This window comes from Perognathus longimembris, chromosome 19, assembly GCF_023159225.1.
Source record: "Perognathus longimembris pacificus isolate PPM17 chromosome 19, ASM2315922v1, whole genome shotgun sequence".
In the NCBI taxonomy this organism is placed as follows: domain Eukaryota; kingdom Metazoa; phylum Chordata; class Mammalia; order Rodentia; family Heteromyidae; genus Perognathus; species Perognathus longimembris.
Window position 1 is genome coordinate 19,802,207 of NC_063179.1, and position 20,963 is coordinate 19,823,169.

General features: G+C 36.3%; 1 protein-coding gene across 1 annotated transcript in view; it reads left to right on the plus strand.

Moving 5' to 3' along the window:
- Positions 1 to 20,963, plus strand: part of LOC125367465 (sperm flagellar protein 2-like) — a 47,603-nt gene that overhangs the window by 17,616 nt on the left and 9,024 nt on the right. Inside the window, exons 3-8 of the mRNA XM_048368138.1 lie at positions 4,434 to 4,686; positions 7,357 to 7,512; positions 9,326 to 9,466; positions 11,147 to 11,211; positions 13,322 to 13,508; positions 18,188 to 18,376. Coding sequence (XP_048224095.1) covers positions 4,434 to 4,686; positions 7,357 to 7,512; positions 9,326 to 9,466; positions 11,147 to 11,211; positions 13,322 to 13,508; positions 18,188 to 18,376 — 991 coding nt within the window. The remainder of the gene's footprint in view (positions 1 to 4,433; positions 4,687 to 7,356; positions 7,513 to 9,325; positions 9,467 to 11,146; positions 11,212 to 13,321; positions 13,509 to 18,187; positions 18,377 to 20,963) is intronic.

The window sequence follows — 20,963 nt, forward strand, 5'->3', positions numbered from 1 at the left end:
AGACTGGCCCCCCACCAAAAAAGATTGCTTTTCAATTTTAAGCATATTTATATTTATATTTAAGGCTACTTTCTCAGGTGGTTTGTATTTCCACTTTTTTGTTCATATCGGTGGTTTCTTTCTATTACTCTGTATGTCTCATAATTTTTGAAAAATGAAAATCCTAAACAACATAATTAGCAACTCAGATTACCACATCTCTCCAAGATTGGCTATTACTGCTATTTGTTATAACATCTCTGTATCTGGTTGAACAGAGATGTCTCTAACACTTTGAAGCAATAAATTTGTCTTGTCTGAGCGATTTTATGGTGTGTGTAGATCTATTTTCGATGCTTTGGTAGTTTACAATTCTGCCTTACTCTTTATTCTTGCTTTTACAGTAATTCATATAGGTTAGGCATGAGAGGTGTGCACCTCCTCAAATATTTCATGGTTTTCTTTCTGTACTTGCATGTGGCCATTTCAGACCCTCAAGAACTCTTAAAGCACATATCATGATTAGAATTCCTTTTTAAGGTGTGACTAAGGTGGTGTTGCAGTCTCCAGAAGCTGTGATCAACAACTGCCACAGATTTTTTTTACTAACACTTTTAGCATATGGGGTTTTTGTTGTTTGTTTTCCTGTTCTTTGAGTGAACAAGAAAAAGTCAGGTGAGAGGATAAAAATCCACAAATGGGAATTTTTGGTAGTATGGCAAAGCAGGTCAAATTGTATCATTTTTTTGAGGAACCAGAAATCGGTCTTCTCCAATGATGACTGATGTAAAATTTGTTTGTACAGTTACCATGCTTTAAAAGTTGCTGTTTTTTTCAAGGTTACATTGAGAGCTAGAAAGGAGTGGAAATTGTACACCTTCAAATAACTAAAAGTTCTGTGTTCTTACTAGAAGTAAAAGCTCTTGAAATGATCAGATTTTATTCTTTTTTTTTTTTTTTTTGGCCAGTCCTGGGCCTTGGACTCAGGGCCTGAGCACTGTCCCTGGCTTCCTTTTTGCTCAAGGCTAGCACTCTGCCACTTGAGCCATAGCGCCGCTTCTGGCCGTTTTCTGTATATGTGGTGCTGGGGAATCGAACCTAGGGCCTCGTGTATCCGAGGCAGGCACTCTTGCCACTAGGCTATATCCCCAGCCCAATCTTCTGTTATTCTTGATGACCACAATACATTTTATTTTGTATTTGTTATTTTCTGATTTTTATATTATATTTTTATTTATTTTATGTTTATCGCCACAAATACATTGCATTTTAACCTAGCACTTTCTACTGAAATATTCCTTTGTTGTGATTACCTCCCTGGAACCCCGCATATGTTTGCAATACTTCTGGAGCAAAGGAATCTCTGATTCTTCCCTTGCCGTGATGAATCATTCTTTCACAAGTTCAGCTGTGCTAGATGTGTTAAGGATTATATGGATCAATAGAAGTCATGCCAACCCCTTTTGTATGATTAGCCAGTCTCTTAAGTTTTTAGGGTGCTAGATACCGTTACACTCTGAACTCACAGCTCATATCACACATCTCCTTTAAGGGGAATGTCCCAGTGAGCTTCGGCTATCTCCTCTGCCTGACCTCCCCATGTCTCTTCTGTTCTTGCCTAAGATGTTAACAGAAGGAGCAGCACAAGGTGCTTTCCTGGAGGAAATGTCCATTCCCTCCTTTTATTTTTTGTGTACTCTCAAGTGTTCTTACATGCATAGACTGACTTAGAGTGACTTAGGTAAAACCAGGTTTCTGATCTCTTTCTTGTTTTTCCACGGAAAGTCATTGCAGTTTTTAATGCAGGGAGGAAGACTTGCTTTAACTGACTCCCAAATACCATCCATCCTCAAGTCTTGCAATACCCTACTATTTAAATAAGGCAAGGATGACTAAATTCGTGGCTGTGATCTTCATAATAGTCCAAGTGGTGGGGAAAGATACTTTTTTGTCTCTGTATAAGGCACCCATGTAGTAATTTTAATTTCTTTAATCTGAAAATAGTGAAACTATGTGCTACAAATAATTTGAAGTCATGCATCTTGGAAATATCCCAACTTGAAGGGTAGATTGTCTAACTCAAAAATACTTCTCTTTCTAAGAAAAATTTTAGTCCTTAGTAAAAAGTGAGCATTCTGGGCATTAGTGGCTCACATCTGTAATTCCAGCTTCTCAGGAGGCTGAGATTTGAGAATTATAGTTCAAAGCCAGCCTGAGTTGGAAGGCTCCAGAGCTTCTTATCTCCAATTAATTTCAGAAAATCTGGAAGTGAAGCTGTGGTTCGAGTAGTAGAGCAATAGTCTTGAACAGCACCCAATCCCTGAGTTCCCGAGAGTGGCATTAAATAAGTAGGCCAGACGTTGGTGGCTTACATCTGTAATGCTAGCTACTCCGGAGGCTGTAATCTGAGGATCGCAGTTCAAGGCCAGCCTGGGCAGGAAAAGTCCATTAGACTCTCCAATTAACCACCTGAAAACTGGAAGTGGATCTGTGGCTCAAAGTGGTACAGCATTATCCTTGAGCTAAAAAGCTCAGGGACAGTGTCTAGGCCCTGAGTTTAAGTCCTGAGATCCACAACACACACACACACACACACACACACACACACACACACACTCACACACATTAAATAAATAAATATTTAAACAAGTTGAAAAAGGAAGAGTAAACAATATCTCCGGGAAGTTGGGTGAGTCTACTTATCTTTCAAGAAGTATTCTCTAGACAGGTGGCAAGGAGGGAAGGAAGTCCCTTGGCTCATAAGCCCTACACGTAGAGAGCAAGAAGACTTTTCCCAGAACACATTTCTCATTCCCTCAGAGACAATATTGACATCCTATGCTCTGCCTCAGAGCAGAGCAATTCCAGGTTTTGTTTTTTTCTATGTTCATCAAAAACAACTGTTGCTTATCCTGTTATGTTACTTGTGCAATGTTTTAAGATTATATACTTCCACCAGTTTACACAGTTATGTTCCCTAAGTACAACTTAATTGATTAGATTGGGAATTTAGAATATTCAGAAAAATGTATACAGAGCGGTCATATATTTTTGCGTACTTTGATGAGTCAATCTAAAAACATTTAAAATCCTAATGTTTACATTAGGATGCATTCTAGAAGCCGTGTAATACAAATGAGAGGAAGGAATATAAATGAGTTCTTTGATTTTCTTGAGTACAGGGCTAAGCCTTGGAAAAATTTGGAAATGGCTAATGTTTGCCTCCCAAATTACAATGTCCCTAACTCATGCAGGATTATATGTGAATTGGAGCACAGCTCTGACATGCACCTCTCAAATTCCCCATCTTTAATACTCCTAAGGGTAGGGCATAAGGATCTAATAAAGATTTTGTCTCTTTAGACACTCAAATCAATGGAAATTCTTTGTTTTGAGAGAGCATTTTTGGTGGGAAATGTATTGACTTAGATTGAAGTAGATTCAATTTATTTTTCCATTGGAAAGTGTTGCTGAATGCTACAAGTACAGATAAGGAAAAATCAGGTCAGTGGCTAAAATTTATCTTGCATTTGGTTTTCTCATTAAGAGGCATGAGCATTGAAAATATATTTAACATAGTTTGCTTTTCATTTGTCATCAGCTTCATAGACTTCTTCACAGCTTAAATCATTTGAAACTGCTATTACAATCCTCATCTCCATTCATTACTGTTTGTAACTAATTTATCTCTCTCAGTAAGATCCTCCTCCAGGCCTGTAACTGCAACTTACTCATTTCTTAACCAGAAAACCTTGGTGCATGTTGAAATTTAGTACAGTGTTAACTGAAGGAATGAACTAATAAATTTCTATTAAAAGTGGAGTTTAATATATCATTCCATAATAACTACAGCTTCTAATTAGAAAGCCTATTATTTTAAAGTAGCAATATAAATTATGTTAGATATATATATTAATTTATGATGCATAATTGATACATAATGAAGATATATGATATATAATTAATTTGATTTTATAAATAATACTTTAGTTAAATACTTTTGGCAATGCCTAGGAGAACCACTGCTAGAAACTTCAGTAAAATATTTAGAAATATTTTTGGATTCTAGCAATAATTTTATTTAAAGAAATGGACATTAAATTGCAATTTTATCTTTAGAGTAAATGGTGTTTTTTTTCAAAACTAGACTTAATTTTTTCCACATAGAAGAAAGAATTTGGGTTTTTTTTTGCATTTACTTCCCTTAAAAATTCTCAATTTAGAGCGTATAATTGAATAAAATCAGTGAATTGTATATAACTGTTAAAGAGAAATGGAGTTCAAGTAGAAATATCTCATTAAAAAGTGTATTTTCATTTTGAGTGGTCTTACAGAGGAATGATACATTTAAAAGAACATTGGACAATGCATAATATTGTATCATGATAATACTTGTCGTATGCTATGTTTTTTTCAGTACTAGTATCTAATTATATGAATTATTTAATGTCCAGGGTGGCTACTGCAAAACTTAATAACTTTTCCCGCTTGGAGCCAACCCTTCACCTTTTGGGTGTGCAGTTTGATCAGAACGTGGCCCATAGCATCATCACAGAGAAGCCTGGGGCAGCCACAAAACTTTTATATCAATTGTACATCGCTCTTCAGCGAAAAAAGAAAAGTGGACTGACGGGACTAGAAATGCAAGCTTTGCAGCCACAGGCAAATGCAAGATTTCAAAACATGAAGAGTGAAGCTTTTCGAGAGGTAGGTACACAAAGAAACGTAATATGCACATCAAAAAGTAAAATTTGATAAAGTGAAATGTAGTATTCTTAAAAGTCTCACTGTGTAAATATGTTCCTGTGTATGTTACTAGCCAGGCATAGTTGTTGTTTTTTTTTTAATTCAAGCAGGGTAATTATTTTTTATTATAAAGGTGATGTACAGAGGGGGTTTACAGTTTCATAAATAAGGTAAAAAGTACATTTCTTTTTTAGCTTAGTTTTAAGATTTTGAATTCATTTATCCACTTGTGATGTTGCATTTTCTCCCTATCCACAATTTTCACACCTTATCAAATTTTTCCCTCATTCTCAGTTACTTTTTGTGTCAGTTCTCTCCTCTATTTCACCCCCTTCACTCACATCTATGTGCTAATGTGGTTACCCGATCTATTACTCCATTCCCTGACTCCAGAACCACTAATAGCGGCTGAAATTCTTCTAGGTGCATCTCTAAATTCCACATTTGTCAAATTCTTTGGCTTAAAAATCTATTTTAAATATATCCTATTTAGCTTGGACTAACCTTAAAAGCCTTTCATTCAACAGTGTCCACTTTCCTAACATTTTCTTCATATCTCTCAGGTAAAATCTGAATTGACTGACAGCATGTCCTTGAATGTGAGTCATATACTCCTGCTCATTCTTCCTTACCACCTTCTCATTCACTCTTCCCTAACTTCTCTTTTTACTTATGCTGTTCAACCTTCTGCTATATGTAAATTCTCCCTGTAACTCTCCAAATATTGGTATTGTTGACTAATCATTTATTTTTTGTCATATGACTCCAAGGATTTTAGTATTCCATCTCTATGTATATACCTAGTACAATGTGTTGACAATTGTAAATACTCAATGAATGAATATGTTTGGATTAATTATTATAACTTTTAGTTAACAATCCTCTCTAGTTTCTACTCTGCTTCCTTATAGTGATTGAGTGTTTTAACTTTTCCAGGTTGCTGGGTAGATGAAAAGCACTAAATATAAATGCAGATAATTAAAATTTTAAGTCTAATTGTTAAAGTAGAGATGACTTGGTAGATGTGCCAACATTAAGAATGTGCCCATTCTTAATGGACATTTTTACAGACCTGGTAGCTAAATGGATTCTTACAAATGAATTACTAGTAATCATATTAGGCTTACAGCTGAGTCATATAGTATTATATCCTTCCTCTTTCACAGACAAGCTTGGTTATTTGGAGCCAGTCTGTGAGAAACTTTCAAACTTTCTTTACTGTAAAAACCAAGAAGGAATATATCTACCTACCTGAGCACTGAAATTTTGTATAGCCTTAAGAAGTCCATACACAATAGTGTATAAATAGTGTGTAAAGCCAAGGCAATCTTCTAGAGTCAATCATTAAGCAGATATTTATTGGGTCTCTACATTGTCAAGCACTCACAAATGACCAATGCAGGGAAAATCCCCACTCCTGCAGACTTTATATTTTAGGAAGAAACAAAATGTTTTTGTAGAGTGGTACAGGTTACAGTGATTTAAGGAGGAAGTTAGAAATAAGGAAGAAAAGAGCATAAATTATTCTTTCAGTGAGTGTAGAGGAAAAGGAAATGAAAGAATATGAATACTTGAGCTTGCCAAAACTATCAGACTATATGTTTGATGGACATAGAAACTAGGACAACATGTAAGCTGAGACATAGTGTCAGCAGTAGGAGATAGAAATAGTATAAGTACCAAATGGAAAGAGATCCTCACGGGAAGGAAAGAGTAAGAGGGAACCAATGATTTGTGCAGTAGGGTTTAAAGAAGAAGTAGAGATGTTAAATGTGGACAAACAGGTCACCATTATATAGAAATAATAATAATGGCTGAAATTTATTGAATGTATAGAGTAATTTGTCAAGCCTTGATATGGGTGGGTTTTTTTCATATTATCTTACTAGTTCTTCATAATACCCCATATTGTGAAGGTTTATTTGTTCCCATTTTACAGATGAGGAAACTGGGCTGTGGGCATGGGGGGTGGGAAACTACCAGATTTTATGCATCTAGTAGCTGGTAGAACTGAAACTCGAGCTTTAATGTTTGATATTTTACTAGGCAGTGATTGAATAATGGGAGGAAGCAGGATGCTTTTATTATCTCCTATATAATGGGATTCTATTTATAAATTAAGTTTCTGAAAATATATTTTGAAAGACATAAATATTATTCACTTTTTCTGTAGAGATTGTTAGTTTTGAAATTATCTTTAAGCAGTTGTACAAAGGAGTTGCCATTTAACAAAGTTTATGGATACATCTTGATTGATAGTCACCCCTGTCAACATTCGCCCTCATACCTCCCAACCCAACCATTCCCTCGCTTGCTTTTTATTAACTTGGTAGCATTATATTGAATTCTTGACTCTATCCCCCACCTCTTAAAAAAAACAAAACTATTCCTTTAAAGTCAAACTTAGGTAAAAATGTAAGTATGAGGTTATTTGGTAAGAAGGAATTCAGCTCGGTTTTTATTGGCCTTAGATTGATGTTCAAGATATGAGTGGTTATATAGTTTGAAATAATTTGACCTTCTAACACTGACAATGTATAGAAATTTTATTTTAAAGACAAATTTTATGTGTGTTTATGATGTATATTTATTCTCTAGTAACAGAATCTTCTAAATACTTTCTTCATTTAGAAACTTAAAACCCTGATACCACGTCAAACTGATTTCAATCTGATGCGGGTTACATACAGGTTTCAAGAAAAAATTAAACACAGGAATGAAGATCTTGAGAAATTCCAAAGATTTCAAAAAGTCAAGGAAGACCAAAGATGTTTTAATATCGAAAAGGTTTTATAGAAATTTTTCCAGAAATTCATTAGTATATAGTATACTATTTGTAATATATGCCTTACTAATACACATTGCATAAGAAGTAATATAGCACAAATTGCATTTTCTTGAGGCATGACTTTGCCCTGCCTGCTCTGCCCTTCCTGTCTCTGCATTTGTTCCTTCTCTTTAAGCTCACCCTTGCTGATTGGTACATACACTTTTCTGCTCTCTTTCATTGGTGGAAATTTATGCTTCAGCTCTTTTAGGATGCTGGCTTGCTATTAGCTAACCTACTTTTCAAAAGTCTATAAACATTGCCCGCACTGAGAGAAATATACTGGGCATGTACTTTCTATCTTTCTTCATTCTATGTAAATTTTTTTCTACCCTGTCTTATTTCTCTCTGGTAGAGTAATTCTGTTTGGTTCCCTTTACAACCATCTCTTTAAAGGTATCTTTTAGCTTCTTTGTCCTTGCTTGTTCCTCTGACTCCTGTTGCTTCTCAAAGTTCTTTGAAAATCTTTAATGATCTATACCTTTAAGAGTTTGAGAGAGAAAGTATATATGGAATCATTAAAGACTTTGGAAAGAATCTTAAGTGGCTTGGCACATGGAATGTGTGAACTAAAGGCAACAGAATCAATTTTTCCTATTGAGCAAAATCACTTTTTAAATTTATGTGGTTAGGATAATAAGAAATCAATACATCCTGAGGATATCCAGCTCTCTGTAGGGAAGGGAGGAAAGATGAGAGGCCAGTTCCAGAAGACCTTCTGATTTTTATTTGCCAGAGAAAAGCACTGCACTTTCTTTTAGCATTACTTGGTAGAGGCAGGATACCAAAACAGTAGTGTGAAGTTGGATCCAAGTCCCGGGACCCAATTTATATGAAATCAGCCAGTCCTAGCTTTAAAGCATCAAATTGAATTCAGAAAACCTCCAGAGTTGTAGAAAAGGGAATATAGTGCCATTAAATATTTTAAAATAAGTTTTCTTAAAGATGACCATAGGAAGTAAATATGACAATAGAAAGAAAATGGTATTTATTATAATTAAGTGTTTACATTTACAAAGTGAAATAAGAACTATTAAATTGTTAATAACTTCTATGTTTTAATGGTAAATTAATTTTTATCATTGGATATAGCTGATAACCTTAGTATATTTCTATCAAAGATAATGCTTTAGTAAATTCCTGAGTACTTCCATATGTTACCTTATTAATTATTTATTTAAAAATAATGTTATCTGATATTAGGCTTTCGTTCTTTCAGTTATATTCTTTTATCTCCTCACTAACGTAACTACTTCTTACATAGTGAAGAGATGATTTAATAAAGACAGATCATTTAATGTTAATTCTGCATCTGAGGTCATTTCTAAACTTACGCAACTATGTGGCTTGGGGAAGCCCTCATTTCTGGGGGTGCCCAGGACTCAGAGAAATCTCCTGGGTGTTATTTGCCCTACAGAATATTTTTAGGTTTTGCTTCCCATGAGTGAGTAGGTTGTGAAGTTGGGACTGGGACACAATTGTACTCTTCCTTGAATCTGAAACACTTTCATTATCCACGAGTAATAGTACACAGAAGGAAAGTACAGTTAATAGACATCATGTTAGAGTTGTGTTTTAACATCATATTTTTCAAAGAGTGCTACTAGCAAGTATTTCCTGATTACACTGTTGTAATACCTAGCACAATGCTTACTTGCCAAGTTCTGAAATTTCCCACAGACACATTGTATATGCGTGTTATCTGTGCATGTGTTACATTGCCTATTATTCTGAACAATTGCATAACTAAAGTAATGTATATGGGATACTCAGCAACGCTTAAACAGAAGACGACAAAATGAAATCATGGCCAAAATTCAAGCAGCTGTCATACAGATTCCTAAACCTGCATCAAATCGTACAATGAAAGCACTTGAGACTCAAAAAATGACGAAAAAGAGAAAGGAGGCAGAGGTAAGTGATAAAAAGCCACTTAGTAAAGGAAAATATATTTTACTGTTATTGTGTTGTGTTTATCTCAATGGGAGAATGGTTTTTCAACATGGGTGTGTTGGAGCATGTCTGTAATCCCTGAAGTAAGGAGGTAGAAGTAGTTGGATTTTTGAGTTTGAGGAAAGCCTGGGCTATATAGTGACAACTCTCTCTGTGTCTTTCTCTGTCTCTCTGTTTGTCTCTCTCTGTCTCTCTGTATCTGTCTCTCTCTCTGTCTCTGTATCTGTCTCTCTCTCTGTATCTGTCTCTCTCTCTGTCTCTGTATCTGTCCCTCTCTCTGTATCTGTCTCTCTCTCTTTCTCTGTGTGTATGTCTTTCTCTCATACACACACACACACAATGATCTTTCAAAAATACACAGATAGACTTTTCAAAACTTTATTTTCTTTTCAAATTATCTCTGATCTTGGTATTTCATACAAAATTTCCCTGACCAATTCATATTCAATCTATTTTATGATGTTGTTAATAGACAGACTATAGCTTTAAGCTAGGCTTGTCAAACACTTTGAAATTGACTATCAGTCACAACTGGTATGTTTATGATTCTATGATTGCTGATAAAGTAGCTGAAGAAAAGTGCTACTGTACTGGGTCATTACGGCCCTGGGTACAGCCGGGGTCAGGTAAGATTCATGCACCGTGTGTGCAGTTCCTCCTCAACATGTAGAGCTATTTTACTATAAATCTCAGAAATGCTGTGTAACTTGTTGACTTGATAAGTATAAGATACCTATGTTAATGATGCTGTCTAGACTGCATCATTAGTTACCTCAATGGGAATTGGTTAAAGTTCGTAGGAGAGCAATGCTGTGTTTTAGTGTTAGTTTCTGATGCTCTATATTATCTTATGTGACATAGAAGAGGAGTAATAACTGTCAATTAATGGACATAAACTGTTTGTCAGAATGGAGATTACTATTCCACATTATCTTAAACTAGCAAACAATGCTTCAACTGGCTTGTTGTTTGAAGTAAGCAAGTAGCCCGAGTCTCAGAAAGCTGACATATGTTGCTCAAGTTTATCAGGGCTGGCAAAAAGATGTTGGATCTTTCTGATTTATACATCTGTTGCATTTAAAATTAATACACATTTCTTTCTTTGAAACTACAAGCAAAATATCTTACTGTATAATTCTAAACAAACATTACCCACAGAAGCATTTTATGAGCCATTTTAGTATTTAAACCTTTCGTTTCTTTGAAATTTTTGAAGCTCATTAGTAAAGATTTGTAATACACAGGCAGGAGCCAAAGTTAATTTTCATGGAAAAAAATTAATAGTGCAAATAAGATCACATGAGAAATGGCTGAAACACCTAAGACAAAAATTTCTTACAGAAATATTTATATCCAAAAGAAACTCGCCTGACTCATGCATTTTAGTGAACTGCCCTTTGGTTCACTATAACTAAAGTCATGAACTGAATGATTTATGTTAGTCCATTTTCATTGTCTTTTAGGCACAGTTAGACTAGTCCAAAATAATAAATTAGAATGACCAAATTATGCTAGCATGTAGAATTTAATGTCTTAGCTCCTGGTTACCTTGAAATAGTAGTGTGTGTCACTTTGTAAACCTGGATGAATCTGGTAAATGAAGATTTGGGAGACAGAACTGATGATGAATTTTCTTTAAAGGATGTGGCCGAAGAGATTAGGAACTTTGAAGAATTAATAAAAAAGGATCTCCAAGCAAAAGAAAGGTAATCATAAGACTGTTTTATGTTCTATACAACACCTTTAAATATTTAGAAACAATATTTAGAACTGCTATTTCAAGATCTTTCACTTTGGGAATTTTCATCAATTAAAGTAAAAAAGGGCAAAGCGCATGGCTCAAGTTGTAGAACACCTGCTTAGCAAGTGTGAGTTTCAAACTCTAGAACTATATAAAATAGGTGAGTATAAATAAATAAAAAATGCCTTGCCATGTAATTTTCATAAATACTAACAATTTTCCTATGTAGTAATGTTCTTAAACCTTCTATACCTAGATAGGGTTAAACTCTGACTTTGACCTACATAGTTTGGTGCCTACCTCCAAAAAGTTTAACCAAGCATTGAATCCTGTTGATTAAATAAGCAGAAATTTAGTGATTGAATTTTACGTTGGTACAGTGATTCTTAGCATAGTATTAGAAATTAAACAAACATTTTGTTAGGTATCCTAGCCACAGATTCAGAGAAGAAGTAAAGAGGATACTTTTCTTATGAGTTCAGAATTGAGCTGGAAGCAACAACCCTGCAAATTATGATCTATAATTCAATATTTTCTGTACTATAACATCATTTAGCTTTAGTCAACTATGCTTTTATTCAAGAACCTTCTCTATATAATAATTGATTGCTCCCTACATATTTTAACAAAATGTGCTTGTTTCTGTGAATTAAATTAAATCAAACATACTGATTATGTATAACATTAGAACGATGACTCTTACTAATGTAAATCATTATTTCTTTGCAATGATCTAATGTAACAATTTATGCTATTATATTTTGATAGTCATTTTAAAGAGGTATGTGGATTAAAATTGGTGATGAAATGGTTATGTACATAAAATGCATCTTTTACTTCTATTTTTTTCTTTTTTGCATATATTTTCTTTATTATTTTTAAGTGGTTGTTTCTTTGCTTTGAATGATAGCTTTTGAATGAGTGCAAATTCTATACTAAGATATTGTTTGTCTCTTTAAAGTTAATGTGTTTATTTCCTTGGGGAAGACCACCAGACCACCAGGTTCTTCTTGTTTCTTTAAGTTTTTGTGTTTTGTGTTTTTTTGCCAGTCCTGGGCCTTGGACTCAGGGCCTGAGCACTGTCCCTGGCTTCTTTTTGCTCAAGGCTAGCACTCTGCCACTTGAGTCACAGCGCCACTTCTGGCCATTTTCTGTATATGTGGTGCTGGGGCTTCATGTATACGAGGCAAGTGCTCTTGCCACTAGACTATATCCCCAGCCCCTGTTTCTTTAAGTTTTGGGTGTAAGGTAAGAGGCCAGGTTAGAAATGCACTGTGGGCATGTCCTGCAAAACAAGTCAGCTCTCATTTTCTGAGTTCACCATAAGGTCTTCTGAGTCATTGCTCTAAGTAGCCAGAACTTCATCAGGGAGTTCATGACTTCTAACTGGAATTAGAGAGTGGTAGTGAGTGGAACCAACCATAGATGTACCTTCATGCATATGGTAGCATGCTGTCCTCACCTGACCCATGTGTTATCAATAGCCTGCCTAATGTACACTCGAAGCAGGAGTGGAATTGAAGTAGGGGGCCCCAGAACCAACAGAAAGATCAGGAAGGAATTTCTAGAATGTCTACGTAGGCTGAAGATCACAGAGGGGAAAAAAGACAAAGCATGATAGTCCTTTTAAAGGGCTCTGCAGTGAATCTCACAGACAAAGAACAGAAATGACATGAAACTGTGGGTTTTATACTGGGAATCTAGTATTTGCTTCCATGTTTTTATTAGTGAATTAATAGAGAGCTCAGGGAACCTTTCATATAGGTCTTCTGTATTCACAAATAGAGATATGTGATCACATTATTCTTTTAAATCTAAAATTAAGGGAATATGGCCTAGTGGAAAGAGTGCTTGCTTGCCTCATATACATGAAGAAGCTCTAGGTTTGATTCCTCAGCACCACATATACTGAAAACGGCCAGAAGTGGCGCTGTGGCCCAAGTGGTAGAGTGCTAGCCTTGAAGAAGCCAGGGACAGTGCTCAGGCCCTGAGTCCAAGCCCCAGGACTGGCCAAAAAAAAAAAAAAAAGAAACTAAAATTTAAAACAAAAACAAAAACAAAACATCTGTCTCTAGTTCATCCAGGACTTTTCTAGACACCACAGAGCAGATAATTTCAGATTTATTGAACACGTACTCGGATGATGACTACATTAAGAAAATCCAGAAGCGCTTGGAAGAAGATGCTTTTGCTCGAGAGCAAAGGGAGAAAAGACGGCGGAGGTTGTTAATGGACCAGTTAATAGCTCACGAAGCCCAGGAGGTAATGCATTTAATGCTGGCTAAACAATAGCACTGGTAATTTCATAAAACATAGTCTTCGATACAGGAAAATCTTCATCTTACTGCATATATTATCTGCCGCTGTGAGTCAAATGTCCCTGGTATATTGTCATGTCAAAAGAGCATATAATATTTAAAAGGAAACCAAGACCTAAATATTTACTGAAGAATCTAAAATCTAGAAATTGTAACACAGAATTGTAAATTTACTTAGCTGAATTGTCTTTGTAAATATCATTGAAGTGAGCCAGGCCTGCTCACATCTGTAATCATAGCTATTCAGGAGACTGGATCTGAGGATCTGACACCAGCCCCAGCAGAAAAGTCCCTGTGAGCCTTTTATCTCCAATAAACTATTTAAAGCAGCTAGAAGTGGAGCTGTGGCTCAAGTGGTTGAGTGCTATCCTGAGCACAATAAGACACAGGGATAGCACCCAGGCCCTGAGTTCAAGACCCATACCAGCCAAAAGAAAAAAATAATCATTGAAGTGATAGATTTTATATTCTGTATAATTTACCACAATAAAAATACAGAAACAAAAAGAGATCTCCATCAGACGTCTCTATCTATTGTTACTTTTGGAGGTAAACAAACTTTTTTGTGAAAACAACAAAGAAAAGTTGTTTATCCTTTCAAATTGTCTATTAGTCTACATCAGTGGTTCTCAAGGTATGCTTTGTGGATCAACATCATCAGCAAAATCTGAGACCTTGAAGGAAGACCTCAAGTTTTCTCATTTCTCCGAGCTTACCCAGAGGAATTAGTTTCAGGTGGAGCTCTGGGGGAGATTCTGATGGGGCTACAGTTGGAAAATCACTGACCGGATTTTACACTGAATACTTATTTATACCCTCCTCTGTGCTCCAGATACTATATGAAGCCCAGAGACAGTGAGCAGGAATATTACGAAACCTGATCTCAGAGAACTTTTCAGTTAGGGAAGCTCTGTGAATAGTCAAGAACATTCAAGGGAGAAAGTGATTTGAAAGTGACAGAAGAGTAGATGAGAGAAGACAGGATCTTCTGGTATGGTTCAGGGGATGCTGTGTGGTAGATGGAATAGAAGCATGAAGACAGTCCAGCGTTCCCTCACTGAAGGTGGGAGTGGAGGCCAAGGAGGAGGAGAGGCGTGGAGACCCACTTTTCAGGAGCTGTGGAAACACTGTAAGATCAAGTGTGTTTCCAGAGAAGAGACTCTCACAGGAGATGCAGGGCTTTCTGATGGCTACAAGTCACCTCTTCTGGCAGTATTTCTAGAGACCAACTCATCATGAGTTGTATGTGGAGAAATGGAATGTTTCACTGCTTCTTACTTGACTGCCTAGACTAGATTCATAATAGATGGAGAATTAAGAAAATGATGGTAGACCTGAGTAAGTTCCTAACTTTATCTCATGGAAGAAGTAGCGGCCTTAGCAGTCCAATTGAGACCATTATTGATCTATTGAAATCCTCCTCAAATACAGTATATGTACTCAGAATGCATGCATCATTTCTCCTTTATTCATTTCAAACATAGGATATTTTACTCTTCTAGGCTTGTAGGCTTTCCTGAACATCTAACCAAAATGTATACTTTAGTTTCTGTGAAAAACTACATCCTTCATTCCATTGAATCTTTGGGGAATTAAAATTCATTTGGAATAATGAGGCAAGTTCCTGTTTAAAAATATAATAGTACTTTGTGACCCCAAACCATCTCAGAATTGCACTAGGTACTTGAAGCTAGACTCACCAGCAAGTTTTCTTGTTGACTCATCTGGGCTTGCTCAGTGTCTGTGAACAGTAAGTGCCTGGCTGGGGCCAAAGACACGACACGAAAGATTCTTAGAATCCTTTTTAGAAGCCTCATTCATGCCTCTCTATAAGGTCTCTCTCTCTCTCTCTCGCTCGCTCGCTCTCGCTCGCTCTCGCTCTCTCTTGCTCTCTCTCCCCCCCCCCCCAGGCCATGCCCACAGTGGCAGGGGCAGAGCCAACTACCTTTTTATACTTGTGCTTTTTAAATTTTTGACTGCTGTCCCATTGGTCAGATCAAGTTAATAGACACTTCCTTTCCTCATATTAAAGGAGTAGAGAAGTAGGTTCTGTGTTTGGATGTGAATAGCCATAGGGTAACATGAAAAGCTATGAATGAAAAGACAGGAGGAACTTGAGGCCATTTTCACACTTTGTTGCCATTTTCACTACTGAGTCATAAAAGAAAACCAATGACCAACGCTCTACTGTTTTAACAGTGAGATTTTGACCTAAGGGTCATCAAGAAAACAAACAAAAAGGAACCCCTAAATACTATTGGTGAGAATGTAAGTATGGTAATCAGTATAAGATTTCTTAAAAATTGTTATTAGAACTGCTATATGAGCCAGCTATGCCATTCTGGGGCATACTTGAAGGAAGTACATCACCATACAGTGCGGATGCCTGCACACTTGTGTGTTTATTGCAGCACTATTCACATCAGCCAAGCTATGGAATTTGTTTACATGCTCACTAATGGGTGAATGGATAATGTGGTATATTAAACAATAATATCTATGCCACCAGATTGAAGAATGAAATATGTCATTTGCAGGAAAATGGATAGAACTCGAAACCATTTGGTTAAGTGAAATAAGCCAAACTTAGAAAAACAAATGCTGTATAGTTTTCTCATATATGAAATTGAGATCCAAAATAAATACGTGAATACAAAAGGTGGACTACTGAGTAGAGAATGAGAAAGAGGCAGGAAGGGGAAAGAAGAAAGAGGGACAAAATGTGATTACCTTTGATTCTCTGCACATATGGAAAGGACATATGAGCCTCATCAAAAATTTATAAGAAAGTTTTAAAATGGGGATTTAAGAACAGGGGATAACAAACAGTCTTAACCGGTCATAGATGTTTCAAATCTGTAATCCTTGCAACTCAGGCGGCTGAGATCTGAGGATTGATGTTTAAAGCCAGCTCAGGCAAGAAAGTCCTTAAGACTCTTATCTTCAATTAAGTACCAAAAAGCGCAAAGTGGCGCTATGGCTCTAGTAGTAGAGTGATAGCCTTGAGCAAAAAGCTCAGGGACAGTGTCTATGCGAGGACAGGCACACACACAGCACACGCTCACGCTCCCACGTGCACGCACACGGACACACATACACACACACACACGAAAAGTTGTAGAGGAGATATGTATGATCAAAGACATTATAGATGTCTGGAAATATCGCACAACTCCTCTCACTTTATAAATTCAGTGTGCACAAAATTAATTTTTTTTGGTAGGTACTGGGTTTGAACTCAAAGACTCATTACTAGGCAGGAGCACTTAAGCCAACCCACAGTGCAAAACGCATTAAACTGTTTCAAACTTCTGTAACTTAATAAATATTATTTAAAGTTTTAAAAAAATCAAACAAGTTACTAGAAAAAATATCTTAATTTCAGCTGAACTACAATTCACATTTCCAAAAAACAAAAATGCCCAGGTGAAAGTTTCATAAAATATTATGTGTCTTAATTCTGTCAAATAAACAATAATTCGATAATCTTGTAAAGATAATTTTAGACAGTGTCTTTAATGATCCAGATTTTTGTATCTAAATCATTGGGTTATTAAACGTTAAATAGAAAATTGCACTTCTCTTTTAGTCCCCATTGAGAACTATAATTACTTCCTCTTTCCACATGATGTCTCTGTTTAGACATTAAATGAATTTGTTGGGGCCTGAGAGATCAGCTTTCACCTAAACCTCTCTGATGATAATGATAATGGTTTGGATAGTGATGATAATGATGAAAATTAATTCCTGCTAAGTGTTTCTATTTAAAAGTCACCATTCTTAATTTCATATTTAAGTATACAAAGAAATTCACCTGTGGAACCATTTATCACAGAGATGATTCAATTGTGGTGGATTGACTATCCTAACAAACAAAATGGAGGTCATTATGCAAAGAAAGAAAGAAGCCTGTAACACTAGGTTATTTGCCAAAGCTTCATAGCCAATGAGTGGTATGGGTGGGGAATAACTCCCAGGTTCACTGTTTCCAAGCTGGTGTTTCTACCACCATTCATTTATTGTTACCCCTTCTATTGTATCTTTTCCTAAAACAGCAGTTGATCTGTTTTGAGACTCTGACCACACAGATTTTCTCTTAGGACAAGCAAATAGACCAAGTATTGGTCTGGCCTCTCTTCCCATTCTGTTAGTTTTTAGCTTTTCCTCATATTAATATTGAACTGACCCTATGGGAAATAACCAAGTCTACTGTCTTTACTTGGATAATATCTGCATCTGTTTTATAACTGGTTATTACCTTAAAATACAAATATCATATTTCCAACCATCTGATAACATTCCTATAACTAAATAATTATGTCAGTGATTTGTAAAACCTTGAAGAGGACATCTAATTTATTTTGCTCATATTTTACAGGTAAGATTCACTTAAGGTAATTGTGAGTTTCAAGACCATAATGTTTCTAGATAGTAAAATTATGCAGCATCTGTTGTTTTTTTTTCTTTTTCAATGTGTATTTTTGACATGTTTAAATTGAAATCAAATGACAGGAGTAATATAGGTGAATGTGATGCCTTCTATAGAGTATGTGTGTGTAAACCTGTTCGCCTATTAAGGAATATGGATTTGGCTTTGGGAAATCATTGGCCCTGGTTTCGCAGGAAGCCTACCGGGAGGAGCAGCTGATTCACCGGCTGATGCGCCAGTCCCAGCAGGAACGCAGGATTGCTGTCCAGCTCATGCATGCTAGGCATGAAAAGGAAGTTTTGTGGCAGAACAGAATTTTCAGGGAAAAACAATATGAAGAAAGACGTCTCAAAGATTTCCAGGATGCCCTTGATCGAGAAGCGGTAAACAAAATCTCCCTTAAAAATCTTCCTGAGGTCCCTTTTCAAACTTTCTAGGAAGTCATAGTGAACAAAGCTGTCTTTTGTTATCTATTGCCTAAGAAGAGCTAAATTCTTATGTGAACTGCCTACTATCTTCCTATTTTTATTTCTTCATAATTACACTACACTTTCTTCCTTTAGTCTTGATTCTTCTAGGCCCTAAGCGTGTGATGTTCACCATCAATTCATGTGCCTTATGAATTCATGTGCTTGTTTCCCAGATGATTCCCCAGGAAAGGCCTATAGGCAATAATATTCCCTGAATTCTTTTTTTTTTTGGCCAGTCCTGGGCCTTGGACTCAGGGCCTGAGCACTGTCCCTGGCTTCTTCCCGCTCAAGGCTAGCACTCTGCCACTTGAGCCACAGCGCTGCTTCTGGCCATTTTCTGTATATGTGGTGCTGGGAAATCGAACCTAGGGCCTCGTGTATCCGAGGCAGGCACTCTTGCCACTAGGCTATATCCCCAGCCCCATATTCCCTGAATTCTTCTAGGTTGCTAATAGACTGTACCTCTTCTACTATCCATTTTGCTAGAAATAAAATACTTAGTTCCCCTTTACTTTCTTTGATTATCTGAAATATGTCACGATTTTCTTCAGGCATAATACATTGCTGTTAAAAAAAAAACCTGATGATTATCTAATCTTCTCCTTATTTCTACTCATTTCTTTGAATCATGCCTTTCTTTTTCCCAGATGTCCAAAAGACTTTTTCTCTAAAGTCCATTATTGTTACTAGCTAATCACCAATGTTGCCTCTTCTAGGTGAATAATCTCAGTGAGTGACAGCTTTTAAGATGTTTCCTTTCCACAAGGCACTGTGGGTTTTTTAATAAACAATTTCTGATTTCCAATAGACAGCATTTCTGAAACCCATATAGCATTTCTCTTTCTTTATGATTCTAATTCATCATTTACCTGGGTGCTCTAAGAATGCAATGTCATTGAGAATGGGGCCCAGGTGCCAAGATCTGGCTCCTCTACAATCCACTATATGTGCCAGAGAATCTTTTGAACTCCGATTTGATGACTGCCATCCTGTCTGGAATCCCATCCTTGCTTTCCCATTAACCACATACCTGCTTATGATCCTTTTCCTGGCCCAAGATCTTTCCACATCTGTCTGCTCTCAGATCCCAAACAGGGCATTTCTTGCATCTTTCCTCTTCTGGTCATGTGCCCCTATCCAGCAAATATTCATCTTTCAGAGCTCTTTACAAAACGCATATCTTGTCTACATCAGGGTTCCCTGTTGTGTAGCCCCCCCACCCTCATTTTAGATCTGGTGCCACTTGACATCCACTACCAATTAGCCATCTATTCCTGTGGCGGCTTTTTGCATTGCATATCCCATTAGCATGAAAGCTAAGGAGTGACCAGTTTGCTTCTGGTCACTCTTGATTCCCAAGGTTTAGACCAGGCTCTGTCACAGTTTAAAGAAAAAAGAAAGAAAATTAGTGAGGCAAGAGAATGGAGGAACTTTGTGGTTTTTACATTGAGTTTTTTTTAGTTTGCCTAATTTATAGATTAAATCTGCTAATCTCTTCATTACAACTGGGCTACATTAAGATAATTTCAGGTCTCAAAATGGTGTACCATCAATGAATATCAATACTATTAACCTGAAATACAGTTTAAAAACTCACATTGAGTATTTGCCTTGAGTCAAGCATTACACTATGTTCATTGCATGCATATAAAATCCTTGCAATGAGGTAGGAGGTAACAAACAGTACAAGAAATGTACCCAAGGCTTAACATATGAAACTGTAACCTCTCTGTACATCACTTTGACAATAAATAAATAAAAAACAAGATTTAAAATATCCTTGCAATAGCCACAAGTAGACATTATCCTCAAATATACTTTAAGTATAAGGAGAATGAAGCTTAGAACACTTAAAAAGTTCCAGTTTACCAATTGTACCGCAAGAGAAAAGCCTGTTCTTTGAGACTTAAGAGTACAAGCTCATCGTCACTGAGATTTATTACCTCCCACAGGCTTCCTTTTTTCTTCCCTTCTCTCTAAATTAGACTACAGACTACTGTAAGGAGACAGGAAATTGTGGTGGGTTGAGCCTAGTTGATAGTAGGCAGAAAAGAATGAGGAGACTGAATAGTTCTAGCAGTTCATTTCATGTAGCTTTCTACATGGAAGAAGGAGGTGAATGAAAGTATGGAAGGGAGGGAGAGAGACAGTTGATGTAACAAGCAAAACTGAAAGCTGTTATGTTATTGATAAGGACATTTCATTCTTTTCAAAGCTTTGGTTCCATCACATCCTAAAATTTTTCACATATTTCATGAGCACTATATCAAACCAAACTAATGATCAATTTTAAGCCCACTGTCTCCATAATGTCTGCTTGAATATTCTAGTATCTTAGATTCATTTTTCCTTCTCAAACTTCATGAAGCATGCTATAAAGCTTCACACCTAACTTTCTCCATGAAAATAACAATCCAAGAATGGTAAACTCTGGTGTAATTCCAGTCATATAGCCCAACCAGTTGCCAGACAAAAATAAAATAAGCATGCAAAATTAAGC